General features: G+C 43.4%; 1 protein-coding gene across 2 annotated transcripts in view; it reads right to left on the minus strand.

The window, feature by feature from the left end:
* ADAMTS12 (ADAM metallopeptidase with thrombospondin type 1 motif 12) overlaps positions 1–16,137 on the minus strand; it is a 190,483-nt gene that overhangs the window by 49,855 nt on the left and 124,491 nt on the right. For both annotated transcript variants that reach the window (XM_054809427.1, XM_054809428.1), the window contains 2 exons: positions 10,177–10,310; positions 2,864–2,984 (listed from right to left, as the gene is read on the minus strand). In XM_054809427.1, the coding sequence (XP_054665402.1) occupies positions 2,864–2,984; positions 10,177–10,310 (255 nt within the window). The remainder of the gene's footprint in view (positions 1–2,863; positions 2,985–10,176; positions 10,311–16,137) is intronic.

Consider the following 16,137-nt stretch of genomic DNA (forward strand, 5'->3'; position numbering starts at 1 on the left):
AAAGCATTTTCCCCTTGCTACTGAAAACTAGAAAATTCATTTTTCCCTACATGCACGGAAGGGTGACGACAGGACAAATCCCCATCTTTCTGACCACCATCCTTTTCCTAGCCACTCCTCCACTTCCCAGGCAGATCCCTTTGTCTGATCCCCACAGCCTCATTCCCTCTTTTTGTTATCCATTTACTCCATACTCAATTCATGTACCACAGTCCTAAACGCCTGTCCCTTGTGCCTCAGCCTTTCTTCTACCCCAACCCTTTTCCCCATCCAGCAGTACAATTTATTCTCCTTCCAAAAGAGGTGGCACACCTTGCAAACATTCTGCTGTACACAATAATACTCCTTTGCAGCCACCACAACAACATGAATAAGAACAGGGATTTCCCCTTTTAAATACTGTACCTTAAATACTGTACCTTAACAGGAGAGCTTGTGACTTCTTTGCCCAGGCCTAGACCCTGCTTTTCAATATGGTGCTCATGCAGCAACCGTTCTGCCATAAACGTTCAACTGAAGTAACTTAAATAATTTTCAAATGAACCACCTGAAAACAAAGTGCAGACCAGGTACTTGCTAATATTAGTGTCAACAGCTGAGACCATCTGTGCATATCAGACCTCTGATTTGTCTTCTGTCACGAAACTCTAACGGCATCCATTACACACATGAAGCTGTCATTCCTGCAGCTCTGTTGGAAGCCCCTGGACCACTATTCCTATTCTTCATCCACAGGAAAGGCAAAGAATTTTAAAGAAAATCCAAGTAATAGTACAGATTTAAAACTTTTCTTTCTGAACATGAAGAGGTAAGACTGCAGGTAAAACTGATCACCCTGCCCTGCAGTGAAAGGCTGAATTATTAAAACCCTTTCCTAGCATTTCATTAGTCTGACCTGGCAACTTAGTCAACTTGCAGACAGAATGCACGCTGCTGCAGCACCAGACCCAAGAAAGGCCCTGATGGACTTAGGTTCTAAAGAACGCTTTAAATCAAAATATATTAGCTTTGATTTTGTATTTCCCTGTGCCACTAAACATAGAAAAAACTTCTCCTATCTTCCTTGTCAGTGACTGGCAGCATGCTTTGGTTGTTTTGTTACCTATACTGAATTCGAGCCTAAAGTCTTTATGTTTACATAAACAGTTCAGTAGCCACTCTGCCATAAATCTGTACTGCAAGACAGAAAATCACAGTACTTGTCAGAGACAAAAAGAAGCCAGATATTGCGAACAAAACCATTTTCCTATTCTCAGTTCAACACCTGTGAACACCAGTGAGATCCATACATTGTCTTAAAAGCTGAAGAGCCCACCAACATCTGCTTTTCCTGACACTTTTCCTTATTTTTTTCTGCAGTGGAGTCAACATCTGTAGAAGGGAAAGAATCTGCAGTATCAATCCATTTTTTACTGAATCTGAAGAAACCAATGAAATAATTTTACTTAATACTCAATATCCCTCAGCAGTATCTGTATGTGAGGCTTATTGCAGGTTGGGGCAAGAAAAAACTAAGTGAAGATAAAACACAAAATTAATTTAAATAAGAGGCACTTATCGTCCCATGTGTTACAGTACTGGACCTTTTTAGTGAAACTGTTCTTGGAAAATAAATTTCACATCATCTTCAGCCTTGGAAAATCCACCTAGTCAAAGGCAGAGTGAATTTTAGAGTAGCAGAAGCAAAAGATCAGGGGCTGGAGGCTTACTGTAGTATTGGGGGAGAGGGAGCTCTAGATTTTCCTTATTAAGTCTCACATACATATACAAAGAGCACTTCTGCATGGTTGCAGGCATCTTTGCAGTTCACTTGTGGGATGTGGAGCAAAGGGAAGCAAATCCAAGGACACAGTATAGAAAAACACTTGAAATATTAAAAGTGCTTTTCCCCCAAGCATTGGAAAATCTTATCAAACCAGCTCTAATTTATTAGCACAAATCATATTTTATGAAAAAAATTTATGAAAAAACCAGTAACAACCAAAATCCAGCCAACACCACAAGCTCCTCACAGTTTTTCCCTCCTCATTAGCATGGTACCAATTATTGCTCTTGAGATTTGTCATCTCTGCACCAGGCTTGCTCTTCAGCCACAGACCTTGCTCCAAGTGCACTCTCCAGTGCTCTGTATTCTCACCTCTCCCCCTGCTGTCCTGGTTCCCCATTCCAAGCTGTTCAACCTGGCTGTCTCTTTCATCTCCAACTCACTGCCACAGTTCTCATTTGGTTTTAGTCTCCCAAACCTTGCTCTAGATTCTTTGGCTCCCATTCATCCCACGCAAGGCAACTTAAAGCCTGAATGTCTCACTGCCATCAGTGAAGAAAGGCTCAGTCCTCCAAGTGCTGACCACCTTAACCCTGCAGGGAGTTACTTTGTTTCTTTTCCAAGCCAGAGGCATCACACAGAAAACTGCAGAGCAACCAAAAGTGCAAAGTTCGGCATGGAGGTGGCACATGGTCACCAGAGCCAATGGTGTCAGATTTATGACACTTAGAAATTAATCCCCAAACCGCTCCCTCCAGCATTTTCTTGGTGCTTTACACTGTTGAGAGATTTGGTCCTGGTTTTCCAAGGTGATGAACTGCATTCATTTTGTAAATGCACTTGCTATTTTGGGTTTTATTATTGTCTCCGTAACTTGCATAGGGTCTTGGTCTCTGACATCATTTTTATTGGATGAAGTGAACTTAAAAAGCACAGACCACAGATCCTTCCTGGCACAAACATAATTCACTGTGAAACATCCATTTACGATTTCCTACACAGACTGATCACTCAGTTAGCAATGAGAAGTCCTTAAGCCTTTTTATGTAGAGAAATGACTTCACCAACTGAAGAATTTAAAAAAAGAATCCATTTTACCAAATCCTTCACTTTGATTAAACATCATCTTCACTGTACGACAAGCAGAGCCGTCTCCCAGGCAAACTCCACACTGGTCTTCAGTCGCGTTGGAATTTATCTCATAATCACAGCCAACGGTCTAGAAGGAAAAACAGTTTCAGAATAAACATGGTCTCCACAATTAAATACTCAAAATCCTGTATCACTGCCTTCAGTATACTCTGCTCTTCCAAGAAAGGGGAGAATCAATTGTGGAAGAGTGTATATCCCCTATAAACCAACTAAGAGTAGAGATTGTTATATCTGGGTCAAATTCATGTGTATTAATAGCAAGGCTAAAAAAAAACCAAAACCACCACCATGCCATGAAACATAGAGTAGTGATCAGACAGTTACTTGAGATGGACATGTGCCACCCAAATGGCCTCCACATCTAGGACAGGCCAATACATCTAGGATTTCTGTCTGCTTGCTTATGTCGAAGATTGTGTTCCTAGGAATACAATCCACTAACAGAACTGAAATCTCTGTGCATGCATTTCATGGCAGTCAGGCAGTGCGGGACTGCTACTGCAGACAAACCCTCTCTTCAGCAGGCATGAAGTTTTATACCCGTGACAGCTGCTTCTTCAGCTTGCCAGCACAGGGCAATGGGTCAAGAAGAAAGTTCTAGTAAAGACTGATTTTTCAGTTCATGCTTGCTACAGGAAGAAAGTGACAGAAAAATGATTCATTTTGAGTCAGGACAAAATTTCCTCCTTGCCAAAACCAAAAATTCTGTGCCCTAATTCCTTTAAACATCAACAATATCTTAATTTAGTTTGGGGGTGTTTTTTGGCGCTCTTTAAAAACTAGCAGTTTTTTGGCTCTCTTTAAAAACTAGCAAGGTTGCAGAACACAACCTAATGTCCAACACTTAATGGTTGTTAATAGTGTCTAAGACATCTGAAGACCTGTGATTTAGATGAATAGCCATAAGTCTGGTGGTATGTAAAGTTTTTCTCAAAATAAGCTTTCAAGTGCGATATCTGCCAACTTTTCTAACACCCTCTTGATGTATGAAAATCTGGGTATCCCTTTTTTTTTGATTCTGATCTTATTGTGCCTTAAGTACATCAGCTACTGTAATCTTCTGTAAGCTTCTGACAGGAAAATCCATCTAATAGACTAATCTAAGTATAAAGACTCCTTCATTCTCTAATAATTTTCCATAATATTCAGCTCAAGAAATACCAAACTTTTCCTCTATGTGCCAGTGACTTAGTGAACAGCTAGAGAAGCTGCAAAAATGGAAGCAAGGGAAGGCCTCAAGTTACAAATGGTGTTAAAACCTGTCACCTGTATTTTTACAGAGGATTGAAAAAAATATTCATCCACCACTTAATGCCAATACTTTTGATACCTGCTCTGAAAAACAATGGTCATGCCAAAAGGTTCTGCAGCAGCCTCAGCTTCTCTCTCCTTTTAGAGAAGGCTACTTTCAAAAAAGGGAAGGTTTTGCAAGGTCTTTCACACAGACATATCTCGGCCCCCAGGACCCTGTTTATGAGCGGTACAGGATGTTACAGAGAGAAGCACACGCTAAGAATGTTCATGACTACATTTCTGCCTCTGAGCATATAGCTATTTGATCAAGGATGTATTTAATGAGGTACTCAAAGTAAGCAGACACCACTGCGGTAAGTGCAGGATGATTCTTTACCTTGCTAAGGGTTCAGATCTGGCTTTTCACCTGTTAGCTAAGGATGCACTGCAGTTTATATTTAACACTTGCTAAGAATTTAAAGAGGTAGGTGTGAAGCTATTTTCTTAAAGATATGATTTCTGCAGTATATTTGCTATACTATCAGTACATTTGTTATCATCTACAAACAGACAGTAAGGCCACTGTTATCAGGTTTATTATTAGAACAGAGCAGCCCCTCTGGGGAGTTCTGCAAGTTGAAATTTATTTTCTATTCTATGCACACATTCACTATTAAACAGAAAGCTGGGGAGAAAATGTTTCAGGCTGACAGAAATTTTTCATTGCAATTTTGATTTTTTAGATTTTGTCTTGCTATAAAAAAAAAATTAAAAACTATGAAAAGGAAAATCATGTTTTACTATTATAAAATATTATTAACGGGTGTTTTGGAGCTTCTCTTTTGAACTTCTGGGAAAAAAAAAACAGACAAAAAATGTCTTCAAATTATATCCTTTTTGCCAAATTAGCATTTTCTAGTAGAAAATGCATGTTCTTGAAAAGGTTTCTGTTCATCTTTATTTATTTTTCATGCTTGTTTGAGTGGTTACACCCAGAAATAATTTAACTAGCTTAGGCTGTCAATCCAACACTTTGAAAAGAGTATCACTAAGTATACTTCCCTTGTGAGTACTGTGTACTGTAAAAATCCCCCCATACTGAACAAATTAGTCCTGAACTTCTGCACTGGCACTAGCAAATGAGTCTGGTAGCAGCACCACAGTATCATTGCTCTCCTGCCTTCGGGGTGCCAATTAGTGTCTCTGCATGGGCCATACTCTGTATCAGATCACTGAGAATTGGCTAAGATATTTCCCACTTGGTCATACATTTCCCTTAGCAACATATCCAAAATATGACATTGCTATGACATGAAGGGAAACCCTTTGTGTAACCACAGAAGCCTGTATTTTGTTTTTCCTCTGATGTATGAAACAGTTTGTATCTGATCAGACATCACAGTCTTACCTGTAAGTGGCACAGTGTGGCACCGGGATCCCCAAGAATAAGGCACTGCAGACAAACAGTGGCAGGGCAGGCAATTTACTGTGTCACTGTAAATAAAGCCTTCATTTTATTCCCTAGCTCTGGGGTGCTGCTGGTGGTGCAGTGACCTTCACATCTGGCAGCAGGTCATCATCTTACAAGGCCATTAATGACCATCACAAAGTGTATATTCTCATGCATCATAGTAAACAGCTCCAGCAGTCATTCATTCTAAATACATTTACATGAACTTTAATTTCCAAGCCATGTTTTACTTTCCCGCTCCAGTGAATATCACATTATTTTTGTCATTCATTAGATTCATTTCTAGATGCTCCCTCTTCCCTTTTACTTGGTTTCCTCATTCTTCCAATTCTTCTAGTAGCCATATTTTCTAAAACTGCCTTAAATACTGTGCCTCGAATTTCTGCCAAATTGCCCATTAAAAGGGACCTGAAGACTAAATACAGGATATTAAAACAAGAAAAAAATCAGCAGCAATTAGGCTCTGATTCTTTTGCACATGTATGTCCTTGTGCACCCTCTGCCAGTGTAACACAGTGTGCTACAGCAACCACTGTGTGCCACAGCATGTGCATTGCAAATTAGCATCGCTCCGTGCAGCCCTTTGCCATTGCCCCATTCACCAAGGGCCTTTCTGATGCACCTGAGACTAACTTTATTACTGGTCCCACCACACAGCGTGGAGGCAGAAATAATGACCTGAAGTGCCTGGCTGCATTACAGGAGGGAGAAACAATTTCTTTCCTGCTGCTCAATGACTAAAAGAAAAACAGCCAGAGATATTACCCTTTTGCCACTTCTAGAAGGAGAGACTTTTGTGTCGCACTGGCAGTGGGAGTCAGGGGCAGATACAAAAAGTCCTTGCTGTCGCTGAAGCATACAGCCTGGACGTACTGCCTGAATATCACAGCTACATGGATACTATATTGTGCTTTTAAGCTCTTGCTTCCATCTTGTCTCATCCACTGGTCTCCAAATAAAGACAACATGTTCATGTCACATTGGCCATGCCATTGCCTTGAATGGGAAGAAATGTGTCCTGATGTGCTTATTTCTATTATAATTTGTCTAGATGGGGCTGAATCAATGTCCTGTTGGGCTAGCAGAGGGATGAGGAGACTAAACAATAGTGAGAGGTAGTAAAGCTGCTATAAAAAATCTGAGAGGTGTAATATGCTTTTCAGCAAGAGAAAAAACCCATTTTCCTCCCTAGTACTACGCAGCTGTGTAATTCTCCAATAGTGTTAGTCTCTCAAGATAACAACTGAGGATTGACACAGAGAACAGCTCACAGATTTGCATGACTGAAGGTCATTTAAGCCTATTAAAATTCTGAGTGGGAGATGAATGCCTGTTAGAAACAGCTCAGATGCCAGGTTCTCCATCCTCAGTGTCTGCATGGTCTCAGTGCATACACCACATAAGCCTTCACTTTTGGATGATGCCATGGCTTGTATTTAACAAAACTCCTCAGTCTTGTATATATCAGTCCTCAACAAACGTAGTCTGGTGGCAGTACCTTTGCTTACTAACATTGGGGAGCAACTGACTGCTCTGATAAGAATTAAAAGTTCACTTGTGATGTATAATTTCAAACACAGGAAGATAGGATATGTGCTTTAAAGATCTTCTAAAGAAAGGGAAAAAAGTAACACCCAAAGGATATGTGTGGAGGAATATCATTAAATGGCAAACTAGTCATGATTTATCTTGACAATTTTACATGAAATTACTGATCGATCTTGTTGACTCCCTCCACTCAAAGCTGTTTATAAGTCGGACATCATGACAGGAGTGGGTCTAAGAAGATATCTGAAGGAAGGCTAGGCTAGGTGCAAAGGGGACTGCATCTCTTATTAGCATCACCTGGAAAAAACATGGTTGCAACTGCAGGCATGCAGCTTTGAGATCCCCCTTTGCAGCCACTGGTTCCAGCACTGAGTGATTTAATGGCATTACATGTGTTTAGGGAACTCCTCTTCCATGTAAAGCACAAAGCAGAGAGAGGACTCAGCTATTTTATATGCCAGGTCCTCAAATGAGTTAACAATTCTACTTTGCCCTTGAATTGATGAGGCAAGTTCTAAAGGAATACCATACCAAGACCTCACTGGTAAGGCTTCCTTCTGCACTGAGGCATAGGTAGCACTTCTGAAAAATTAGGACTCATATATTGGACAAATTGCAAGGGCCAGGTGAATCAGCACTAGCATCTGTTCAGACTTACTTCCTACCTGAAGATGCACATTATGGCTTTGCCAAGGTGGGTGGGAAAGCATTCAGTATACCTCAAGTAGCTAATATGGGGTATCTCAATCCACATTTAGCCATCTACGTAAGACCCATTGCTCTGACCAAAACTATGGCAAACTGCAAAATCAGACAAATCAGCTGAATTTATGAGATTAAATTCCTGACTGAATCTGAGTCTAGCTATCTTGTTTTGATATATGCACTAGGAAAACTCTGAACTTGGTTGTTAAACAAGAGCTACTCTGCACACCAAACACATGTGAGCAATATGGACAGTGGACCTAACATATAACATCCCACCATTTGAATTTTTTACTCAATTTCAGACCTAAGTGTTCTTTTAGTACTCAGAACAAACATGAAGTGGTTTTGTGAGATATAGTGCTGAAAACCAGAACAGGGCTTTAATAGACACTGCTATTAATTTTTGTGAACTCCTTTTTCACATCATTAGCAACATGTTGCTATTGGAGTACAAGAATGATGTACCAGACTAATTACATTAAATGCATTTTCAGATTTATTCATCATGACCTGTAATGTATGTATTGTGTTTAACTAACTGGACTAAAATACTAGTGTATTATATTGAGATACTTGAAAAAGCTTCTACTCAAGTGTTATCTTGGGTACCTATTTCAGATAAAAGCACACTGTCTTTCAGAAATGAGAGCTATCTGGGTTACCTATTCATCATTTCCTCTCATTTATGGCAGTTGCACGATTAAATTGTTCAGTCTGTGATCCTGACTCCAATTAAACCTGTTTGTCAGAAAATGTGAAGCAGTAGTCAACATGTGAAATACTGACAAAACTGTATTTATGGTAGCACCAGTACCTCAAAGGAAATTTTTTTGAAAGGCTTTGAGTCCCCAGAACTATTTATGCTAAAGTATATCTAGTATCTACAAACTGCAATTAAAATTATCTTTTCTTTCAACTCTGATCTATTGCTTTTGATGCATTAAGTTGATGAGTTTTGCCATTTCTAAAATGGGTATAAATTTGAAGTGTCACAGGCAAGGTTGAATACAGAAAGCATATGGAAGCTAAAATTAACCATAGTGATCCCAGTCCATTTGGTCTGAAAATCAGAAAATGAGAGCATAACATCACAAAGACAGCCTTGGCCTCTTCTGAGGGAAGGTCAAAAGCACTGATATGGTATGCAACATCTACTACACCCTTCAATATGCTAAAGATTTGTTTCCAGCTGGCTTGAACTGCTCCTGACCAGGTCAGGTCTTTCAGAATCAAAGCTAAAAGGCCTATGCTGGCTCTCAGTGAGGTCAAGCACAATCTTTTCACAGTAAATCTGAGCAGGGCCTCAGTAACAACTCCCTTTCACAAATGCATGTCCTGCAAGGAAAGCTTAAAACAGATCCTTTATTGCTGCTCTCTGAGGCACTAGCATTCTACTAAACCAGAAAGTCTTCAAAGAGGATATACTAATCGCCTATTAAAAACGTGGAGTTTCCATCTCTATAAGTCTTCAGGAAAAGAAAGTGAAAAAAGAACCAGATTCAGTAAAGGGGACTTCTTGAAGTGCCTTCTAGCTGCATTTTTATATGATTCAGTGGCTTGGGACATACAATCCCAAGTTCCCTACTGTAAGCTAATGTAGTTTCCACAAAACACCAAGTCCTGCTTTTATTTCCAAAGATGTTAGAAGCAAAAAAGCTATTCAAAGGGGTACAGGACGCAAATCCCCAGTTTCAAGAAATAAACTGTTGTTGTAATACATCCTCTTCAAGTAAAGTACTCATTTTATTTATGAGAAATTCACTAAAAGCAGTGCTATCACTGTGGGTATTACGGCATTTACAGAACACACCTTTCAATGTCATAAACACACACATCATCCTGGAAGCTGCTATCAACATACAGAATATGCAGAATATGCAGAGAACTCTTACAAGCCAGTTCAGAACTACATAATGCATAATAAACTGTATTTTCATAATAAAACCACAGAGAGTAGTGACACCAATTACAATTCTAAAGCTATGATACTTTGTGAAAACATTTCATTAAAAAACCCCCAAATTCTTAAACTAATATTTTAAAATAACGGAAGAGAAAGAGAAGAGTTCAAAGGTACCACAAGTAATCAGCAGTCTAACGGATTCATAAAAAAAGGAGAGAAATGACTCTTATGTCTACTTAGAAAAGCTGTTTCTATCAACTTCTTTCCATGATCATTAAAAATATGATAAAATGGAGCACCTGGCCTCAATCCTCCAAAAAAAAAATTGTTAAGCATTTTCCCCTAACTTTATAAAATAAAGTTGTAAAGAAAGAAACATGCAAACATACCCAATACCTTACACATGCCATTAATACAGATATCTCGGCTGTGCCTTCCTTCAAAGCAAGGAGTACCATCAGTGACTGCATCAAGCATCTTCTCTGAAAAATGGCCGTCTATTGGGCGACAGTGGAGCTCACAGGGGTTTGCTGAAAGGAAAACAAAGATACTTTGTCAGAACATACTTCAGCAGGACATGGAACTGTAATAAACAGGGAATGACAGTTTGTGTTTCCCACATCATCCACTGACTTTCCCTGGATGACATTTGCTGACAGAAATGGCCTAATTAGTAGCAATTAGCAAAGCCAGAGTTGTACTGCTAACAGAGTGTCACAGGCCTGATAAATGCCACTCATGGACTTCTAGGAAGCAGCTGGAGACTGGTGCCCTCATGCCTCCCAGCTGTCATTGCTGATATGTTAACAGCCAGTAACGGTAACAAGGCCGACTGTCAAATGTGATGGAGAAAGGGATGGGAAACCAGAAAAACAACTGTCAGTAGTGAGGGAAAAGGAGGAATCTGGGGTGAGATTGCCAAAGACACTGACAAGCAACAGTTTTCCATCAGCTGATGACTGAGTGATTTCAGAGGTCATTTATAACTGCTCATCACTACTGCCACCCTCTCTCAGACAGCAGTGAAATGGTTGCTTCTGATCATAGAATCACAGAATCATAAAATGGTTTGGGTTGGAAGGGACCTCAAAGATCATCTAGTTCCAACCCCTCCTGCCATGGGCAGGGACACCCTCCACTAGACCACATTGCCCAAAGCCCCATCCAACCTGGCCTTGAACACTTCCAGGGATGGGGCATCCACAACCTCTCTGGGCAACCTCTTCCAGTGCCTCACCACTCTCACAGTGAAGAATTTCTTCCTAACATCTAATCTAAATCGACCCTCCTTCAGCTTGAACCCATCACCCCTTGTCCTGTCACTACACTCCCTGATAAACAGTCCCTCTCCAGCTTTCCTGTAGGCCCCTTCAGGTACTGGAAAGCCACAATTAGATGTCCCCCGAGCCGCCTTTTCTCCAGGCTGAACAACCCCAACTCTCTCAGCCTGTCCTCACAGGAGAGGTGCTCCAGCCCTCCGATCAGGCCTCCTCTGGCCTCGCTCCAACAGCTCCATGTCTCTCCTGTACTGGGGCCCACAGAGCTGGACACAGTACTCCAGGTGGGGTCTCACCAGAGCAGAGGGGCAGGATCACCTCCCTCGACCTGCTGGTCACGCTGCTTTTGATGCAGCCCAGGACACGGTTGGCTTTCTGGGCTGCAAGCGCACACTGCCGGCTCATGTTGAGCTTCTCATCAATCAATACCCCCAAGTCCTTCTCCTCAGGGCTGCTTTCAATCCATTCCCCACCCAGCCTATAGTCGTGCTTGGGATTGCGCCGACCCACGTGCAGGACCTTGCACTTGGCCTTGTTGAACTTCATGCCATTTCCATGGGCCCACCTCCCCAGCCTGTCGAGGTCCCTCTGCATGGCATCCCTTCCTTCCAGCGTGTCAACCACACCACACAGCTTGGTGTCATTGGCAAACTTGCTGAGGGTGCGCTCGATCCCGTTGTCCATGTCGCCGACAAAGATGTTGAACAGTGCCGGTCCCAGTACCGACCCCTGAGGAATGCCACTCGTTACCGTTCTCCACTTGGACATTGAGCTGTTGACCACAACTCTTTGAGTGTGACCATCCAGCCAATTCCTTATCCACCATGTGGTCCATCCATCCAATCCATGTCTCTCCAATTTAGAGACAAGGATGTCGTGCAGGACAGTGTCAAATGCCTTGCACAAGTCCAGGTAGATGATGTCAGCTGCCCTTCCCTTATCCACCGACACTGTAACCCCATCATAGAAGGCCACCACGTTTGTCAGGCACGATTTGCCCTTAGTGAAGCCGTGTTGGCTGTTACCAATCACCTCCTTGTTTTCCATGTGCCTGATCATAGTCTCCAGGAGGGTCTGCTCCTTAATCTTGCCAGGCACAGAGGTGAGACTGACCGGCCTGTAGTTCCCTGGGTCTTCCTTTTTACCCTTCTTTAAAATGGGGGTTATGTTCCCCCTCTTCCAGTCAGCGGGAACTTTGCCAAACTGCCAGGACTTCTCAAATATGATGGCGAGTGGCCTGGCCACTTCATCCGCCAGTTCCCTCAGGACCCGCGGATGCATCTCATCAGGTCCCATGGACTTGTGCACCTTCAGGTTCCTTAGATATTCTTGAACCTGATCTTCTCCTACAGTGGCCGGTTCTGCATTCTCCCAGTCCATGCCTTGTGTGACCTGGGCAGTGTGGCTCAAGCATTTGCCAGTGAAGACTGAGGTAAAGAAGTCATTGAGTACCTCAGCCTTCTCCATATCCTGGGTAACCAGGTCACCCGCTTCATTCCGGAGGGGACCCACATTTTTCCTCGTCCTCCTTTTATCACTGAAATACCTATAGAAGCTTTTCTTGTTGTCCTTGACATCCCTGGGCAGCCTAATTTCTGTCAGGGCTTTGGCTTTCCTAACCTGCTCCCTGGCTGCTTGGACGGTTTCTCTGTATTCCTCCCAGGCTACCTGCCCTTGCTTCCACCCTCTGTAGGCTTCCTTTTTGTGTTTGACTTTGCCCAGGAGCTCCTTGTTCATCCATGGGGGCCTCTTGGTGTTTTTGCTTGACTTCCTCTTTGTTGGGATGCATCTCTCCTGAGCTTGGAGGAGTTGACCCTTGAATATTAGCCAGCTGATCTTCCGCATGTCAGGAGAGCATCACATCACTGCTTATTTTCAGCTATCAGCTGGCACTTAATAAATTATTTCAAACACTGGACTTTTTTCCTGTTTGGCAATTTATGAAATGGGGATAATATTGGTGAGTCTGACAGCCTCAGGCTGTTATCATAGAATCATAGACTAGTTTGGGTTGGAAAGGACCTTTAAAGATCACCTAGTCCAACCCCCCCTGCAATGAGCACTGACATCTTCCAAGTAGATCAGGTTCCTCAGAGCCCTGTCCAACCTAACCTTGAATGTTTCCAGGGACGGGGCATCCACCACCTCTCTGGGCAACCTGTGCCAGTGTCTCACCATCCTCATTTGTAAAAAATTGCTTCCTTATGTCTAGTTTGAATCTACCCTCTTTTAGTTTAAAACCATTACCCCTTGTCCTGTCGTTACAGGTCCTACTAAAAAGTCTGTCCTCATCTTTCTTATAAGCCCTCTTTAGGTATTGAAAGGCCGTGATAAGGTTTCCCTAGAGCTTTCTCTTCTCCAGGCTGAACAACCCCCCAACTCTCTCAGCCTGTCCTCACAGGAGAGGTGCTCCAGCCCTCTGATCAGCTTCGTGGCCTTCTCTGGACTCCAACAGCTCCATGTCTTTCTTGTACTGGGGCCCCCAGAGCTGGACGCAGTACTCCAGGTGGGGTTTCATGAGAGCAGAGTAGAGGGGCAGAATCACCTCCCTGGACCTGCTGGTCACGCTTATTGTGACGCAGCCCAGGATACAGTCGGCTTTTTGGCCTGCGAGTGCACATTGCTGGCTAATGTCCAGGTTTTCATCCACCAATACCTCCAAGTCATTCTCCATGGGGCTGCTCTCAATCCCTTCATCCCTCAGCCTATATTGATACCGGGGGTTGCCCCAACCCATGTGCAGGACCTCATGAGGTTCACACAGGCCCGCTTCTCAAGCTTGTCCAGGTCCCTCTAGACGGCATTCTGTCCCTCAGGCATGTCAACTGCACCACTCAGTATGGAGTCATCTGCAATTTTGTTGAGGGTGCACTTGATCCCACTATGTCACTGATGAAGATATTAAACAGAACTCATCCCAGTACAGACCCCTGAGGGACACCACTTGTCACATTGAGCTGGACATTGAGCCATTAACCACTGTTCTCTGGATGTGACCACCCAGCCAATACCTTATCCACTGAATGGTTCATCCATCAAATCAATCTCTTTCCAATTCAGAGAGACAGATGTGGGGGACCATGTCAAAGGCCTTCCAGAAGTCCAAATAGATGACATCTGTAGTTCTTCCCTTGTCCACTGATGTAGTCACTCCATCAGAGAAGGCCACTAGGTTGGTCAGGCAGGACTTTCCCTTGCTGAAGTCATGCTGGCTGTCTCAAATCACCTCCTTGTTCTCCACATGCCCTAGCATAGCTTCTCAGAGGATCTGTTCCATGATCTTCCCAGGCACAGAGGGGAGGTTGACAGGTCAGTAGTTCCCAGGGTCCTTCTTTCTACTCTTTTTAAAAACGGGTGCAATGTTTCCCTTTTTTCCAGTTGCTGGGGACTTCACCTGACTGCCATGACTTTTCAAATGTCATGAAGAGTGGCTTGGCAACTACATCAGCCAATTCCCTCAGAACTCTGGGATGCATCTCATCAGGCCCCATAGACTTAGGTATGTTCAGGTTCCTCAGGTGGTCACGAACATGATCTTCTCTTACAGCAGGAGGGACTTTGCTCCTCTATTCCCTGCCTTGCAGTCCATCCACTCGAGAGGCGTGGGAAGAGAGGTTGCCAGTAAAGACTAAGGAAAAGAGTTGTTGAGTCACAGCCTTCTCCTTGTCCGTTGTTACCAGTTTGCCAGGCATGTTCATCAGATAGGGTACACTTTCTTTGACCTTCCTTTTCTGGCTGACATAGCTGCAGAAGCCCTTATTATTCTTTGCCTCCCTTGCCAAGTTCAGCTCCAGCCACGCCTTGGCCTTCCTGACCCCATCCCTACACAACCGGGCAGCGTCCCTATACTCTTCCCAGGATACCTGTCCCTGCCTGCACTGCCTGTGCATTTCCTGCTTGCCCTTTAGTTTGACCAGCAGGTCTTGACTCAACCATGCCAGTCTCTTACCTTCCTTTCCTGATTTCTTACACCTGGGGATCAAGAGCTCTTGCGCTCTATGGAAAGTGCCCTTAAAGATCTGCCAGCTCTGTTCTGCTCCCTTGTCCCTAAGGACAGTTTCCCAGGGGGTCCTACTGACTAACTCCTTCAACAGCTGAAAGTTTGCTTTCCTAAAATCCTGGGTTCTGACTTTACTTTTTGCCTGACCCCTATCACTCAGAACTGCCAACTCCACCAGTGCATCATCACTGCAGCCCAGGCTGCCTCCAATCTTGATGTCAGTGATTAGCTTTGGTGACCATCAAGTCCAATATCACATCCCCTCTGATCAGGCTCTCTATTATCTGGCTTAAGAAGTTACGCTCAATGCACTCCAGGAGTCTGCTGGATTGCCTACAGCTCACTGTGTTACTTTTCCAGCAGATGTTGGGGTGGTTGAAGTCCTCCAGCAAGATGAGAGCTTGTGAGCATGATGCCTCCTATAGGTGGAGTAAAAAAGCTTTACCAATAGACTCCCTTTGATAGGGCGGCCTGTAGTAAACACCAACCACAAGGGTCCCTTTGTTGCCTCAGTCTCTAATTCTTACCCATAAGCTTTCAACCTGCTTGTGGCTATTCTTCAGAGGCAGCTCTTCACAATCTATCCATTTCTTGATGTAGAGGGCAACGCCTCCAGCCCTCCTTCTTCGCCTGTCCCTTCTGTACATCTTGTAGCCATCAATAGCCATACTCCAGTCATGGGATTTGTCCCACCAAGTGTCAGTAATGGCAAATAAGTCATAGCCTTCTAGCATCATGGTGGCTTCCAACTCCTCCTCTTTGTTGCCCATGCTGTGTGCATGGAGGCACTTCAGCTGGGCTGTTGGCCATGTCACCTTCTCAGAGGAACAGCCCCTAATTCCTTTGAGGTATTTCACTGGTGTTTCTCTGATGGCTCCTATTACACTCATCTCCATAAGACTTCAAGCATGCTCCAGTGTACCCAGCACGTCTCAGAGCAACAGGCTCCTCACTAGCACCCCATCCCTCTAACCTTGGTGTGTTCTTGGACAGATGTGCACAGAAGCAACAGGGAAGAGAAAAGCTGCAGCAAAAGCAATCTGTGGGTCTCTGAAACAAGACTGTCTGTGATGGGACCAG

The sequence above is a fragment of the Grus americana genome, chromosome Z, assembly GCF_028858705.1.
Source record: "Grus americana isolate bGruAme1 chromosome Z, bGruAme1.mat, whole genome shotgun sequence".
Lineage (NCBI taxonomy): Eukaryota > Metazoa > Chordata > Aves > Gruiformes > Gruidae > Grus > Grus americana.